Source organism: Scatophagus argus, chromosome 6 (genome assembly GCF_020382885.2).
Source record: "Scatophagus argus isolate fScaArg1 chromosome 6, fScaArg1.pri, whole genome shotgun sequence".
Lineage (NCBI taxonomy): Eukaryota > Metazoa > Chordata > Actinopteri > Scatophagidae > Scatophagus > Scatophagus argus.
The window spans coordinates 21,016,463-21,033,903 of NC_058498.1; the positions used below are offsets into that span (position 1 = coordinate 21,016,463).

Here is a 17,441-nt window from a genome sequence, read left to right on the forward strand (position 1 = left end):
TTATAATGTGAATTAAATAATCTAATAGAAAGAAAGAAATCGACTTGTCCCTGATCTGCACGCCTGATTCTATGTGTGCTTACAGTGACTCCTAGCGTTCATGTGGGTTACTGCAGACATGCACAATAGTGGTGTCAAATCTATAGGCTTAAGAGAGACAAAGGAATGATAATTAATGCTGTGCATGTCATGAAAACCTTTTAGTCAACAAGCCATATTTATCTGAAATCTCCTTCATTCAGTCATACGGTTAATTGAAGCACATAATAAATGTGAGAAGAAGACTGACTGGTTTCTAGAAAATGCTCTTAATAACTTATGAATGCTCTCAGTTACTGTAGGAATGTGGAACTGGTATTTCTCTTCTCTTTTACCACGTAAAAAGCCTGTATTTACTTCACTTTTACCTGCAGGTGACACAAAGTGCTGACAGGTACACAAACCAAATGTCACACCAGGTGTAAAGCTGCATCTCCCACTCAGATGCTGACAGAATAACAAACATCTCCTCAGTACCATGAGAGCAATGCACACGGATTAGATAATGCATAATTTACAGGGCCCTGTTGCAGAATGACTTGACAGGGGTTTGACTACCTGCTATACGCGTCAGGTTTGATTTATAGTTTATGAATATGATTTAGAGATTGTGCTGTGTCTTGGCCTCTGCCAACACAGTAACATCCACAAGTTCTCTTTGCAGGTAAGTACAGTTTATATACATATGTATTAAGTTATGATACTTAATGTATATAACAAATTTAGAAAATAAACAACTCTGCTCATGATCTCTGTTCAGCATACAGCAGTCAGAGACAGGAACTAATCAATGGAGTAATATGTTAAGGATTTATTGAATTTAGTAGCAGAACTATGACACAATGAGACATTTTTTTCACAAATTACAAAAGATAATGAAAAAATAGCCATTGGTTGTGAATGAATTATGGCTACCTGTGCACACAGGCAGTGGTCAAACTTGAGTGTCATATTGTATCATATTGTACATTAAAATTGTACATTAAAATTTTGACACGTTTTATTTACTTGAGTATTTCAATTTTGCCTTACTTTATACCGTAATACCGCATTGCAGGAGAAAAGCTACATTTGTTTGGCAGTTACGAGTTCAGATAAAGATTTTACACACAAACTGTATACACCAACAACAAACTCACAAAATCACCGCAGCATATAGTAATTCATGTCAGTCAAATAATATTAATTTATTAAGGTTTGATAATAATCTTAATTATATTTTTAAATAATAATATTAATTATTATTATCATTGATTTGAAATACATCGCGTTGATTAACTCTTGTATTTTTACAGCAAAACTTATTATGAAGATAAACTCGTACGATAACTGAATCACTTTAAAATTCTTACATGTGATGTATCTTTTTGTTTACAGTCATATTCTTATTCTATCTTATTTTTATCTTATATTATTTATCTGTAAACATAAGCATACCCTAAATGTTTCATGTACATACATTTTAATTTATTTTACAGGACTATTGTCTTTAATTCGTTAAAAACATTTCTGTGAGTCGTGGCGGAGGCGGGAGGAGGGTTTGATTTTTGACAGCCTCGCGCTGCATGCCGGGATATATCGCGCTCTTGTTTACAAGATGGTAGGAGAGGATATTTAGCTTTGACTTACGGACTAAAAACATTAGGGCTTCCTAACGTCGTCACACTTGAAGATTATTTAGGCTACGTGTCGTTGAATAAACTGAAGACGTTTTAAACGAAGCGGACTGAATGTCGCCACAGCAGCGGCTCTCACGCTGACAGACATTAGATCTTTTTTTGCACTGTCACTGACAGACAGACCTGCTCAAATCACAGGTTAGTACATGAGGCTGGCCGAGCCGTGACACTGAATTTAACGTTGTTTCGCGTTGTGTTCTGTCCCTTAGCTTGTTTATGAATTTGATAATTAGCCAGCCCGAAGGAGTAAAATTAGAAAAGCACAAGAAGTCGCCTTAAACGAATGTATCGGCGCCGTGTGACAGCTCGTCACGGTCAGCTGTCAGCTGTTTTTGCAAAATCATGTTGGTCTTCTAGCGAAGACATGTAATTTAATCAGCTTCAACACGACGGTGAACAAGACTTTTTGTGTCTTGTTTTTCGACTTGTATGCACCGTGAAGAGGAGAACTCATCCGAACATTATTGTTGTTATTATTAGCGTGATACAACCGCTTTCAAACACAAAATCACACCTTAACTTAACTTATGTAGAGTGCCGTAGCCATAAGCCCGCACCCAGGACAGCAGCTGTACGTGAGGCTTCACTACCATATTACAGCTGCGAGATGAGCATTAAAGCCCTGATATGCGTGGCTTTAGGTGGCGGGGGCGCGCACACACAGAAATCTGTCCAAAATTACAAAAAGTTACATTTTGCCTGTTTCACTTCGCTTAGTCTGTGCACATCCATCTATAATTAATTATTATTAATTATTATTGCCGTCACACGGCAGCAGGAAAGTCAGGTTCGATCTCCAAATGGAGAATTTGGGCGTGACACAGCAGCGCTAAGTTCATTAGTTATTTCTAAGGGTCAGTACAGAATTGTTGGCCTAAATCTTGTATTTCATCTTATGGAAAAAAAACTTCACTTAATATCTTAACACATTTGCAGTGTGGTGATGATGCAGCCACTGAATGAAGGGCTTAGGCGCACAATATTTGTCAATGCACCCCGAATTACGAATAACAGCCTGAACAGGTGGCTGAACTGAGTGCATATGCGCTCTCGCCTCCTGCTGGGTAATCTCTCGCACAACTTGCCTTGGCTTTAACGCACGACGGCTTGAACAGCTGGTGTAGCATTGTACCTGAGGCACAGACACCCCTTCAGAATAACAAAATGAATATGAAATAGATCAGAGTCACAGCCTCTCAACACAGGCCGTCCATTCATAAGAGGATAAGTGAAAATGTAATTTACTGCTGAACGTTTCTTTCAGAGTACTGTAAAGTTGGGCCTGCAGGAGGATACCTGAATCCAGCTGAATGTAAGTCACTCTGTGTGGACATGCACTAAACTAGTTAGACTAGCAGCTAAACTAATATACATGCAATTTGTTCAACTAATAGTTCTAACTGAAGAGTTGCAGCCTTTGATGTTCTCTATCTATGATTTCCATCTGTGTCATTATGTCTGAACTTTTTAAAACAAAACCGTGTGAAAGTGCTTGTTCAATATGCAGCTCTGTCGGGGAGCAAAATTAATTTGACGCGTTTTACTATTTTCATTGCAAGATTAAAATAATATTAAAGTTTATTCACATAGCACCTTTCAAGAACAGGAAAAAATGAAATGAATATGTTTATGCTGCATTTTTCTAAGCACAGATGACAACTTTGAATCATGAGTCTCACTTCCTGTTTAAATATCTTACGCAGGAACAGAGCGGCTGCAAAACATCTAATTGAGCGCTACTTTCGGCAGTTAACCGAAGGCTGTGGAAATGGCGACTGCACAAATGAGTTTTGCGCATCATGTTGTGCTTTTCAACCTTTGGATAACAATTCAGCAGCTGCCAAAGCACTTGAGCTGTTTAAGATTAATGCCAAACTCTGCAATCTTCACCCTTCCAAGAAACAATCTGACACCTCACGTTCAGACTCCAGTGCCAACGAAAACACTCACCTGGACAACAAGATGAGTGATGCGGACTACTTTACCCAAAAAGAGGACTTCTCAGGTACTGTAAAACAGTAATGATTCTTCTTCTTCTTCTTCTTATCATTATTATTATTAATAACAACAATAATAATAATTCTTTCTTTTGCTGTTTTGGTCCAGATGTTCATTACCTCACAGAGAACACTGTATGTATGATCCTGAGTTTCTGCGAGGAGGAAGGCGACTACTCAGCTCTCGTGCATGTCATCGGCAGGGTTTTCTCCAGCACAGAGGCGCTGATGAAGAGCTTCAGGAGGGATGAACCCACCACTAGTGAACCTCTTGACTCAGATGTGGGCAAGCATGAGAAACAGAGTGAGCAAACTTCAGACCAGATGGGTGCTTCTTCTGTAGCTGCTTTACCAGACGGAGGTCCTAATGAAATGTTCGACCCTTGTGAGGTTACTGTGGACATCTGCTCGGTGAGGAGAGTCTATGACAGACTTCTAGCCATCGATCAGGTGGAAGCGGCCCTCGTAAATGCGCTAATTTTCCTCACTCCAAATGTGGAACTTGACCTGGAATACCTTGATGTATATGAAACAAACCCAGATTACCTGAATATCTTCATCATCATGATGGAGAACAGTAACCTCCACAGCCCAGAGTACCTGGAAGTGGCATTGCCGCAGTTCTGCAAAGCGATGTGCAAACTGCCAGTGACTGCGCTCGCCAGGCTGTCAAAGCTGTGGTCCATGTATGGCCTCCCACACATCCGCCGTATGATGGAGACCTTCCAGCAGCTCATCACTTTTACAGTTGTCAGCAATGAATATGACAGCGAAAATCTGGTAAATGATGATGAGACAGTGGTGGCTGCCACCCAGTGTTTAAAAGTTGTCTTCTACGCAAGTATTCAGGGTGGTGATGTGGATGTTGGGCACAGTGAGGACGACGAGGACGATGAGGAGTCAGATGAGCTCACCCTGCATGAGCTGCTAGGTGAGGAGCAGCTCTATAAGAAGGGTCCCCGAGTTGATCCTCTGGAGAAGGAACTGAGTGTTAGACCTATAGATAGCATAAAACCTCTCATCCCCTTTGAAGATTTTATTAACGAGTCACTGAATGAAGTGCTGGAGATGGACAAGGACTTCACCTTCTTTAAGGTTAATGCTGAAACCAAGTTTTCTTTCCAGAGCTGCCCTTTCATCCTCAGTGTCATCACCAAGAACCAAGGCCTTTACTACGACAACAGAATCAGGATGTACAGTGAGCGGCGCCTCACAGCCCTCTATAGCATGGTCCAGGGTCAGGAGCCCAACCCTTATCTCAAGCTCAGAGTACGCAGAGATCACATCATCGATGACGCCCTCGTACGAGTGAGTTACATCATGATACAGTGAGTTACTGCTGCATGTGTGTGGGATGCAACATTGAGGCTCAGTCCTGTTGTGTTTGTCACTGTGTTGCAGCTGGAGATGATCTCCATGGAGAACCCATCTGACCTGAAGAAGCAGCTGTTTGTGGAGTTTGAGGGGGAACAAGGTGTAGATGAGGGAGGGGTTTCAAAGGAGTTCTTTCAGTTGGTCTTGGAGGAAATTTTCAATCCCGACATAGGTGAGACACAAAATCACATCCCATCCACCCCTGTTTCATATAATATTAATGTAATAGTTGGAGATTTTGGGAGAAAACTGATCCCACTCTCATATAGCTTAGCGTCACATTGTGATTGTACATAAGGAAGCAGCTAGCCTAGCTCTGAAAAAAGTAAAAGTCACCTACAAGCACCTTTAAAACTCACTAATTAACATGTTATATCTGGATTGTTGAAATCATACAAACATCGGACTTTCACAGCGACTTCCTGGTTTCAGCTTGTTGCCTGGCAACCTAAAGGCCAAACTCCAGGAAATGTTTCTTAATAGATTAAAGCAACAAGATATTAGTGAGCTTGAGAGGTGCTTTTATACATTCTACAGTTTCCAGTCTTAGTGGTAAGCTAAGCCATAGCTTCAAAATTATTGTTCAGACAGAAGAATCACTATCAGTTTTTCCAGTTTATTCTTGGCAAGAAAGCAAATAAGTGTATTTCACAAAATGTTTAACTACTCCTTGACATATTTAACTTTTTCATTTCGTGTGTTTCTCTCTTTCTGTTTGACTGTCTGAGCAGGAATGTTCACCTATGATGACGAGACAAAACTGTTTTGGTTCAATTCATCCTCCCTGGAGAATGAAGCACAGTACACTCTCGTTGGACTCGTCCTGGGTCTTGCCATTTACAACAACTGTATCCTGGACGTACATTTTCCCATGGTTGTCTACAGGAAACTCCTGGGCAAGAAAGGGACCTTCTTGGACCTTTCAGACTCACATCCGGTACATTAACTTTCTGAAAAGTCAATCAAGAGTGGAAGACAATACATCAGTTCTGTATTTCCAAAGGTTTTGGAAATACAGAATTGATTTGCCCTTCGTTCAAGATGTATATAGTCAATCAACAAAAATTGCGGTTTTGCACAGTTTTTGGAGTTGCTGGGAAGAAATAACAGGCATAAAGGCAAATATTTTACCAGATTTTTGCATGCAGCCAACTGAAGCACTAAAAGGAACTGTTCAACATTATAAGAAACATGCTTGTTTGCTTTCTTGCTGAGAGTTAGAAGATAAATAAAACTCATATTACAGTAAATATATATACATATACAGTAAAGGTGAACCTTAGATCAAGAGACTGTTAGATTAGCACAAAGACTGGATGCACAAGACCATGGCAAGCAAGTGCCAGAAAACTGGTGGACACTGAGAAGTCACTGACAAGGCAAACACATACTTGGAGCCCAAAATCCCCATAAAACTGTAGCAGTTTCTTTCCTCTGATCTTTGCGCAGATCAATAAAAGGAGATGTGAAGCACCAGTGAGTTTTAGCGGTGTTGGCTGGACAGCACTAGGCTAGCTGTTTTCAGTTTGTCTGCGAAGCTAACTGTCATCTGGCTGTAACTATCATATCAAACATACAGACAGGAGAGTGGTGTCAGCGTCCTTAGCTAACTCCTGACACAAAAACAATAAAGTATATTTCACAAAGGCTCCAAAAACTCCTTTAACAGCAGATGTTTTTTCCTTTCTTCTTGCAGGATCTCTACCAGAGTCTGAAGCAGTTGCTTGAATATACCGGTAATGTAGAGGAAGACATGGCGCTCACCTTCCAGATATCACACACAGACCTCTTTGGAAGCCCGGTCTTATATGACTTAAAGGAGCAGGGAGAGCAGATCCCTGTTACTCAGGAGAATAGACAGGTGAAATGTCTGAAATCCTTTATGTTAAGACCTCAACAGTGTTCTGTGTGAAAAATGATTATTGTTCATTTATATTTTTGTCCTCAGTTAAAAAGCTGTTGTAACTTTATCATGATGGAAGGACATTGATTTGAGGTTGGTACATTAGACAGGGGCTTGATAAGAGTTTAAATATTTCACCTTACCAAATTAAAAAGTCTGACGTGATTCAAGCAACATTATTAGAATCAGTAACATGCATATTTCTTGTTCCTCTTTTTCACTGATTGAACTATACACCTCACACCTTTTCTTCTGTTGGTCAAAGGTTCACATTCACTTTACTGCAGTTATGCAGCAATTATGACAGAATATAAATAATGAGAAATTGCCCTGCTGTACATTTAACTGGTGTTTTTGTTTATCTCATCTATAATTCACAGGAGTTTATTGACCTGTATACTGACTACATACTGAACAAGAGTGTGGAGAGACAATTCAAAGCCTTCAAAAAAGGTTTCCTAATGGTCACAAATGAGTCCCCGCTGAAGTATTTGTTTAGACCTGAGGAAGTAGAGCTGCTTATATGTGGAAGCAGGGTGAGGAAGCAAATCGTGGTTCAGATTTTTATTGCGTTACTGTAACCAGTGTTTTACGGCTCACAGACTAATCTCTTGGGATTTCACAGAAACTTGACTTTGAAGCACTTGAAAAGACAACGGAATACGATGGAGGTTATAGCAAAGACAGCCAAATCATCAAGTAAGTCTGATTTACCTGCCTTCTCCACGTCAAGCAGCAGCTCACATTACAGAATGGAGGCTGGTTTTATCTGTCAGGTGGATGCTGTTTAAAGTTGTCATTTATTTTCTGCACACAGAGATTTCTGGGAAACAGTCCACTCATTTGGAGAGGAGCAGAAGCGGTTGTTTCTTCAGTTTACCACAGGGACAGACAGAGCACCAGTCGGCGGGCTCGGCAAATTAAAGATGATCATCGCAAAGAACGGCTCAGACACAGACAGGTACGGAAAAGTCCGTTTGTTTGGGGTTTCATTCAGATATTTTCAGGCAAAATAGATTTTAAGAGAGAGCAGATTCAAACAGAGCATCATTTCTGTATTTTACCATCCAGCATATGTAAAAATATACCAGTTACTTCTGTTGTTTGTTTCCCTTGTGTCGCTCAAAAGTTTTAAAATGTGGTGTTGATGGTGCCAGGCCCAGCCGTGTTTCTTTACTTGTCATCCTTTATTTCAGGTTGCCAACCTCCCACACCTGCTTCAATGCACTGCTGCTCCCAGAGTACTCCTCTAAGGAAAAACTGAGAGAACGACTCCTCAAGGCCATCACTTATGCCAAAGGATTTGGGATGCTGTGACAGATCCACAAAGAAAGTTTTTTGACTCTATTTTAACAGGGAGTTTCACAGAAATACAAAGGGAAATGACATACAACAAAATGCTGCAATAACCCTGTGCCTAATCAGCCCTTACCGGTCACACTCCACTGACGGCCTTTCACTCTGAGGTCTGTCCTCCTCTGAGAGCTACTTTCATATACGGTGCATTAGATTACCCAAAGAGTTTACCATGGCACTTCCATCATTTTGTGTGTTTTTGTTTCTGGGCAAACACAAACAGTATTTGATTTGTGAAACTGTGAAAGTGCACTTATACACAGCGGTTTAGTGAATGCCAGCACATACAGTATATTTATTGACCTAGTTTGAATTTTTCATGTTTTTTTTAGTTCCATATGGTATAGCAGTATTCTGTCCTCGGGCTCTCTTCCCACAGTGGACAGAGCATAATGGTGCTTCCTGGTTACGACTGTCATTGTAGTATACCGAGGTGAAGCCTTTTTCTCTGTAATGCTGCTAACCCTGTGTGAGAGCAAACTCAACACTAACCTGAAGGTTATTTTAAGCTATTTCTCTTTTGTGCCTGTTTTATTACTTAGAAGTTGAACACTGTGTGTCATCAAGCAGAGACCCTGACCAGATAATTTCAATTGCTAGCATAGTCGTAAAAAGTACTTGCTCACTGGTCAGTTCAGATTTTCACATTCTGAAGTGAAGTATTTCTCTTCCCTTGGTTTATTTGCCATTAAGTGTTTCTGATTGCACTGAGTGCAATTTCCAAATGTGCGATGCCCATATAAAGAAAAGAGTCACATGAAATGCTTAATTTGGCCAAATATCTCAGGTATATAAAGAATGTGCAGATAATGTGAAGCTCTAATGTAAATCAACTATTATGCAAAGTGAATAAAGGTGAAAAATTTTATCAAATTTGTCATTAATCTGCAGTGAAGGACTTTCCACTAACAACGCATGATATACATAACTCTTATATTAGGCTTAGTATTGGGGGGGGGTTTTAGCAATGGATCACATACTGTAAATGTGTAAGGGATCAATCATGAGTTGACTGTATTGATCTCAGTTCAGTATAGATTTATAGTGTCTTTCAAGACAATGTTTTGTTTATGTGTTTTTTTTAAACCACAGGAGGCAACTGTTTTAAGGAAAAACCTTCACCTTCTCATTAACTACCTGGCAGCACCAAACTACAGACAATGCTACCAGTGAACATAGTGGAGAACACTTGGTGGGTTGTTTGGTCACTGCCAATCAAATCACAATGAGAGTCCTCATGAAGTGAATTAATTTGATCTGAGTGTTGAACTTTTGTTTTTTACTCGATTTTTGCTTACTTAGTCATGAATATTTGCACTATAGAGATACTTAAGATTTTAAGCCGGGTTAGACCTAAGTTTATTGACATTTACTGATCTGACTCTCAGTGAGTCTACTCAGTGCTGTGGAGAAAATCTTAAAACTTTTTATTTTATACCAAATGACTATCTAGACACATACAGTTTATATTATATGAACATTTTAATGTTTTTTGCACATACAACATTGCAATTAACAATAACTGCTGATAATAACTTACAAACAACTGCATTTGAATTATTTTCGTACATTTACAAACAATATCAAATGGATGTTGCGGTTGCTTTGTTATCTGTCATAGTTCATACTTTATCAGACAGATCAATACTTTATCTGGAAAAACACTGATCAGAAAAAAGAAAAAACATTTCCCATTATCCTAAGGCTATGAACAGCCATTTTTTTGCAAATACCCACACTTTTGACTCATGTAGTTTCATGACATCATGAAATTGGCTTTCGATCATAGTATAAACACAAAAATATTTATTTGCTGCATACACTGTACACATTTTGACACATTATGATAATAATCAACACATGTATAAACTGATATAAACGTGGGCCTTTAAAAAGTGCCACTAAATGAAAAATCCCTTAATTTCATGTGAAGTCCTCTGGCATTTCTCATTTTACTGCACCTTTTTGTCCTTGTCAGCCACCACTTCTGACAGATCCTCTGGTCGAATGGATTTCACTTTAGCCTCCATCTCAGTGACCCTCTGCTTCATCCTCGTCTGACTGGACGTTACCTCCACCATGAGCTTTGCGAACTTGGTCTGCAAGTCGTCCAGGTTGCTCTGAAGTTTAACAATCTTCTCCTCCATCTCTTTGGGGTCGGCACCAGCATTGGCAACTGCCTCGTCAATCAGGTTGTCTTTCATGAGAATGGCTTTCCCCTTCTCCTCTAAAGCTTTCTTAGCCTCTGGATACTCAGTGAGGGCTTCCATCAAGTCGTCCTTGGACAGAGCAAAGAGATCAGAGTAGCCCACGCTTCTGATGTTGGCGGTTCTCCGGTTTCCTGCTTTACTGCCCTTGATACCCAAGATGCTAATTTCCCCAAAATATGCTCCATCACTGAGCACTACAAATTGAGTGACTCCATCATCAGCCACCACAGCTAACTTCCCCTCCTTGATGATGTACATCTCCCTGCCAATATCCCCCTTCTTACAAATGTAATCTCCAGGACTGAACACTTGTGGCTGCAGCTTCAGCACCAATTCAATCAGCAGACCGGCTTCACAATCTTGGAAAATACGAACTTTTTTCAGCGTATCCAAATGGACATTGATAGCAATCTCAGCCTTTAGTTTGTCTGGGAGGTTCTTCAAAACTTCCTTCTCATCACAGGTCTTCTTCTCAGTCCAAAGATAGTCAAACCACTTGATGACCCTGGCCTCCAGGTCTTTGGTGACCTTTCGAAACTGCATGTACTGCTTTATGGAGTCGATCTTCGCCTGAAACTCAGCACGAGAGGCGTTCATGTTGGAGATCATGGCACCGACATTACCAACAATACTAGCAAAGATCAGCACACCAGTGAGGAAGTCAGAAATGACAAAGAGGTACTCAACATCCCTGACTGGTGGAGGTGTTTCTCCAATGGTGGTGAGGGTTAGTGTGGACCAGTACAGGGAGTAGATATATTTTCTGGCCAAGCGACCATGCTCTGGGTGGCTGATGTTGGGATATACCCATGTGTCAGATCCAAAACCAATGGTTTTTGAAATGGCAAAGAACATACAAGCATTCCAGTGGATAATAACAAGGATATAAAGCACAAGATTGCTGATACGAAACATGTTTGGAAAACTGGTTCTGGTTTCGGTCCGCTCGAAGAACTCAAAAAGCCTCGAGATTTTGCAAAGACGATTAAATCTGAATTCTGGGTTGTTATATCCAAATTTTAGAAACAGCAAATCAGTGGGTATCATTGAGATCATATCATATTTGAACTGAGATGTTGTTCTGTATTTATTTCTCAGTTTCTTGGCATCTTTCACCAACAGGCCTTGTTCCAGATAACCTGAGGGATAAACATGAAATTAGAAACCCAATTCAAAACTACAGTGGACACAAATCGGTTAACATATACAATTTTTGTCATTTTAAGAATCCGACCTGTTCTTGATCTGACAAATGTGTCAGCATAGTAGATAAAGTCTGAGGTGTAGTCCAAGACTATCCAGAGTTTTGTATATGTGTCCTGGAGCTCATTGAAACAGGCTCTAGAAGACAAAGAGAATACGTTTTAGATTTTGTGACCATCCTACAGAGTGCTAAGTTTTAAAATATACTAAATACACAATACCTTGTTACAATCATCATCAGGTTATAAAATACTGGGCCTGCAATGATAGTCAGCCATCTGTAGTACTGGTCTGTAGCAGGATCCATAATCCAAATCTCTTTCCTAAAACAACACAACATTACTTGATGTTACCACAAGACTTTATGAATTTTTTACATGCAGTACGCATGAAACGTGTTTCTCATTGCCAATTGACTTACTCTTGTCATACTTACGGTGGTTCCTCTTTCTTTTTATCATCTTTCTTATCATCCTTCTTATCATCTTTCTTTTCATCCTTTTTCTCATCCTTTTTCTCATCTTTCTTCTCATCTTTCTTCTCTTCTTCCTTCTTGTCCCCGTCTTTCTTTTCATCTTTTTTCTCATCCTCCTTCTTCTCATCTTTTTTGATCTCCTCTTTTTTATCTTCTTTTTTGCTATGGACCACAAGTTTAGTTTTTTATGCTTTTAAATGGGGTGGCTGACAGAGGGCTACCAGACTATATAAAGGGTGGAGGGTCTAGTGGAGGTTTTACAGCTTGGGAGTAGAGGCTTTGTTGGAAGATCTGGTGCAGGGCATACATTTGTCCAGGAGATGGCGATATAACACATGTAAGTTTCCATGTGCTCTTTCAGTTTACCAGTACAAAATCTATGCCAGCTCTCAGAATATGGCCTGGATGCTTCATATCATATAACCCACATCATGACTTGCAACAAAAAAAAAAAATCCCTCATGTAAACAACGGGACAGAAGCTTTACTAAGCTTCTAATGCAGGAAGAAACACAGGGAATGAGGACTTCTAGCCATCAACTATGCCATCATCTATCTGCTATTTAGTGTAGATTAGAATATACCACATCATCTGTGCAATACACACAATGCTACTATGTCTAGCATGATTCATGACTCATTCTTTTCTGTTTCTACTTTGATTCTATTTTCCGACACATATATGCATACACTCACTCGTCTGTGTTGTTGCAGTTATTCATGTTGTAAGTAGCTAGTGGCCACTTACTGGCAAGACTTTGAAAAGAAATAAAAGACACGATTTTTTACACAGTGAATCCTGACAGTGTCAGATATTAATGTTTGACTTTTAGGACCCAGTGAAATGAGTTCCAAGTTCTAAACCTGTGTCCCTGTGTTGATTATTAATTTATCTCTTGTTACATGATGCTTTTTAAAAACCTTTAGAGCTTTTTGATTATTAAAAAATATATAAAGTATCTTTATTTATATTTATATTTATGACGCACGGGTGTGGTTACATACATAAATCCAGTCAAATACAATTTGGAATTTGACGATCATCATATAAAACCACACTTGACCTTAAGCTACTTCTTCACTAGCAGAGCATTACCATAACATTTCAGCTTACAGATACTTGTACATTTCCTAAGAATGTGATTCGATTCCTTCTCTTGGCTAAATCCTGTCTGTATATTGTGTTTCTCTCAGAAGTAGATTACATTACTGAAGGTAAAGATGTGTTATGTGACTTGTTTTATGCACTCATCAAAACACTGAGGAATCAGTTGTTATGCACTAATGCCCTGGCCATCTGCAGCTCTGCTACACAGTCCCGTACTTACTTTCTCTTACGGACCGTGTCATTGTGGCCCACAGACTGGGCATTGCTCTCTCGACTGGAGATGTCTTTGAGCTCAGGGCCTCTGAAGCGCTCAAGGAAAGAGTCGTGTCTCTCTGCTTCAGGGTTCACTCTGTGAGACGCCCAGTTCCACAGCATGAAGAAGAAGTAAGAGAGCCTAGACGGTTAGCAGGAGGTAAAACAGAACAAAGTGACACCCATCTATTCTAGGAATGAACTATTAGTCATAGTCACAGACAGTGGAAATAACAATGGTCGAAGAAGTACTTAGGTCCTATCCCTCAGTAAAAGTGTCAGTATAGCAATGTGAAAACACTCCATTACATGTTGTATTGTACTGTTAGATTTTTCATACTGATGCACTGATGTTTGAGCAGCATTGTATGGATGGAGCTAGTGATGGAGTTGATAGTTTATCTACATTATACGTAGCTAGGTACATTAGTCCAGTGGCTCTCAGCCTAAGGGCTGCGCTGCCCCAGAGGGTCAAATTTCTATATTTGCATTCATTCTTTAGACTGAACTATAATTTTGTGAAATATTGGAAATTTGATATTATTGGCATTGACACACTTATTTCATTGAAAGTATAAGGTAGTTTGCTCTTCACCTTGAAATATGTGGAAGTAGAAGTATAAAGTAGAATAAAACTGAAAATACTCAAGTTGAGCACCTCAGAATTGAACGTAGTGCACTACCTGAATAAATGTAAGCTAATTTCCACATCTAGTAAATATCAACTATAAACTTTAAATTATCACTACAGAAGTTTACCTGGCCATAGCCCCAGCACCTGTAAATGAGTCTCTGTGGGACTCTGAAGACAGCGCTCTCTCAGAGTTGTCTTCACAGAGGGAGTGAGCCCTGGAAGACAGCAGGTGGTGGGGAAAAAATATAAAGAGTGACATGCTGAAGATCATGCCATGCAATTTATACCAGGCAACTTTCAGACATACAGAAAATGTGACTTCACTTGGTGTTGGTGGCTGGTTAAAGCACTTCTACAACAAGACTAAAGGCAGTGGTGTGGCAGGGAAGTAGTCAAAAGCTTGTTTTAAGCTTCACTTAGACAGTGAATTTTAGGGCATAACTTGAATGTTAAGAATTTCACGGTGATATCAGACCTGCTCTCTCCATTTTCAATGACAGCCAGCTCTTCATCGTGCGCGTTGGTGGACAACCGCTGTCTGGTTAAAAAGGAGTTTTCACTGCAGATTTTTGCCATGTTGTCGTGTCCAGCTCTGCTGGCCTGGAGCACACAAACACAGAGAAAACACTGCTTACGGCTGCAACATTGCAGCAACAGCATCACATTTTATAGGCCAGAGATTATACACCATAAACCAGTCATTTCCCCCATGAGAGCTGTGCTGTTGATATGTTTACTGAACACCACTTTTTGCTGTCTGTCTGAGTGTAGCACCTAAAAATACATCCTCATTATGTCCTTAACACTAAACAGGATCAGCGCCCTCTCTCTGTGAACGATCAGCTGGGTTTTTAAATAACTAAGCTATGGCTTACAGGTAGACTGTAGTTGCTATGTTCAGTCATGTATACAAAAGGTTAAGTCTATTAGGGAACCATTTAAAGAACAGGTACAACAGCAACAGTATGTGGTACATGGCAAAGGGCACTCTCTTCAGTTCTAGGTATGGGTTCAGGTCTGGAGAAACAGCCAGGTCAGACATATGCTGCTGTAAAGTCTCCAGGAGCTGCATTAAAAAAGATTTTTGATGCTGGTGAATTTCAGGTTTTTGAGAACTTTACTACCCTATTACAGTTCAGAAAATACACTGTGCAAAGTGAGGGTTCATTTTTCTGTGTTTTGGAGGTGGGTTGGAGAGTGTGTGTGTGTGTGTGTGTGTGTGTGTGTGTGTGGGAGGTGGGGTGGAGGTGGGGGCTGAGGGTGGAGGCTGGGTAACATCAAATAATGTTCTTTTTATCTACGGGTAAATAATGACTCACTGATCTCTGGGGAACACCAGTGGTTGTAACACGTGTACACATGTAGATTAGCGCTAATACCAGGGAGTTAACCAACCCCCTCTGAATTAAATCACACTGACAACCACCATGAAGCTGAGTGCTCCAAGGGTGACGAACGGTAAAGCCAAAGGCGCCTGCAAACTAAATATGAGTTAACTAATCAGTTTTCTTGATCGTGAGAATGCGTATTTAGAAGGCACGGCTCAGAGAGGGGAGATTATTAGAAATCAGGCTGTTCTGTAGTTTATGTTTTGCTGTTACTTTTTTGCTTTCGGACATGACAACTTCAATTAAAAGTGCAGGATTTTCCTAAAAATAAAAATACATTTTACTGGCTCATACAAAATAATCCCTCTCAGTCATCATTTTACTGTGTTGTGGGCATCATAAATTCTGGAGAAAAAAAGCGACCGATTCTTAAGTCACAGGCTAGACAGTGATGATACCGATGCTAAAAAATAAAAAATACTGAAATGCACATCTCTTCTACATTGTGGTGAACACAGGTGCCATTTGAAAGTCTTTTTCATCATACTAAAATTCATTTAAAATCCCCTTAGGATGATCACATTCTAATGAAAATATCCAACACTGCAGTTGTATTGCAGAACATTTGAACAAGTTAAGAAAAGCACACTGTGTTGGAAAAAGGCTTCCCATCAAGGACTTTATGTCCAGTATCTCACACAAAGCCTGAGCCTGACTCATGTATTTGAATATAATGACGATACTTGAGGGCAAAATCAGACAGTCTCTGATTTAACTGTTTAACTGTGTGTCCTCTCAGTGTAATAAAATTAAAATCAATGATCTGTTTCTGGATCTGCAGATCAGATGCTCAGCTGCACCCAGGTGTCATGACACACTGAGAGGCTTGACACTTACTGTGTATTCATCAAGACACCCCTTTTGTTAATGTATTCCCCCCGCCCCATAACTTGTCATCTTCATTAAATCCAGTTATAAATGTAAAGTCACTTGTTGATTATTAACACAATGATGAAGCCTGCTAAAGACTTATACTAAGTTAATGATGATGTATATGGCATTGGAATATCTTGTTCTGCTGTACAATATGTGCATGCATGTATCCACATAACGTGTTCTCTGTCAAGGCTCAACAAGTGTAGTTTCTGTAGTCTACAGTGTGTGTGTGTGTGTGTGTGTGTTTGCTGTAAATCCACATTTTTGGACAATTTGTGCAAGGAATGAAAACTGCAAAATACCTGAGAGTCAAATCTGTGATAGAAATATTTTTTCATCCTAAACGTCTATTGGAACATTGTGGGAAAGTTCTAGTGGTGCAATAAAAAATCACAATTTTTTACCAAATCACAAGACCGCGTGTGACACATCTGCTGTTAAGTATTTTCTTTTACTGCAGGATCTAAAATTCAAATTGTCCCTGAAGGCAGAGCAAATGCGGTCAGCTCACCTGTTTGAAGCCTTTTCACACTGAGTTTTGTAAGCCGACCGAACAAGCAGTTTCCCTCTGATTGCTTCTGAATAATCCCATCTTCAAAACAGAAATGTGTTAAACCTCTCCAGGGGAATATTTCCGATCCTTTCGTCCGAACTCAGCGTCACCAGAAATATCGATGCCGGTTGTCCATAATTGGCAGCAGCGGATCTGCTGGATGAAGAGAACGAGCTGACAGGTCCCAGATCAGATAAGGGGAGGAGACGCGTGCATCACTGCAGCTGCCTTCACGGTCCACCACAGCTAGAAAGTAACCGAGTACATTTACTCAACTACTGTACTTTTTGAGTACTTAAATATTTCCGTTTTAGGCTACTTCATACTTTCACGTTACTACATTTCAGAGGGAAATATGGTAGATACTTTCTACTCAGTTACATTTGTTTGACAG

The 17,441-nt window shown here is 39.9% G+C and overlaps 2 protein-coding genes across 4 annotated transcripts; one reads left to right on the forward strand and one right to left on the reverse strand.

Annotated features, from left to right (window-relative positions):
* The first annotated feature begins 1,601 nt into the window (after positions 1-1,601).
* ube3a (ubiquitin protein ligase E3A) lies at positions 1,602-9,228 on the forward strand. 3 transcript variants are annotated; one of them, XM_046391762.1, is made up of 11 exons: positions 1,603-1,856; positions 2,983-3,030; positions 3,422-3,723; positions 3,825-5,023; positions 5,117-5,261; positions 5,821-6,026; positions 6,786-6,950; positions 7,373-7,528; positions 7,618-7,691; positions 7,810-7,953; positions 8,189-9,228. In XM_046391762.1, coding segments are annotated over exons 2-11 (2,514 nt in total). In that variant the 5' UTR covers positions 1,603-1,856; positions 2,983-3,028; the 3' UTR covers positions 8,310-9,228. The 3 variants fall into 3 exon arrangements, 2 of the variants coding, with proteins under 2 accessions (XP_046247719.1, XP_046247718.1); XM_046391763.1 differs by lacking the exons at positions 7,618-7,691; positions 7,810-7,953; positions 8,189-9,228 and adding an exon at positions 7,038-7,085 and having other exon boundaries at positions 1,602-1,856; positions 7,373-7,513; XR_006843604.1 differs by lacking the exons at positions 7,618-7,691; positions 7,810-7,953; positions 8,189-9,228 and having other exon boundaries at positions 1,602-1,856; positions 6,786-7,085; positions 7,373-7,473.
* Positions 9,229-10,261: 1,033 nt separating this feature from the next.
* On the reverse strand, positions 10,262-17,228 carry cnga3a (cyclic nucleotide gated channel subunit alpha 3a). Its single transcript, XM_046391793.1, has 9 exons — positions 17,006-17,228; positions 14,706-14,830; positions 14,356-14,445; positions 13,565-13,738; positions 12,933-12,992; positions 12,198-12,398; positions 11,983-12,084; positions 11,793-11,899; positions 10,262-11,697 (listed from the first exon to the last, which is right to left on the reverse strand). The coding sequence occupies exons 2-9, from the start codon at positions 14,804-14,806 to the stop codon at positions 10,301-10,303; spliced, it is 2,232 nt and encodes a 743-aa protein (XP_046247749.1). The 5' UTR covers positions 14,807-14,830; positions 17,006-17,228; the 3' UTR covers positions 10,262-10,300.
* Positions 17,229-17,441: the final 213 nt, after the last annotated feature.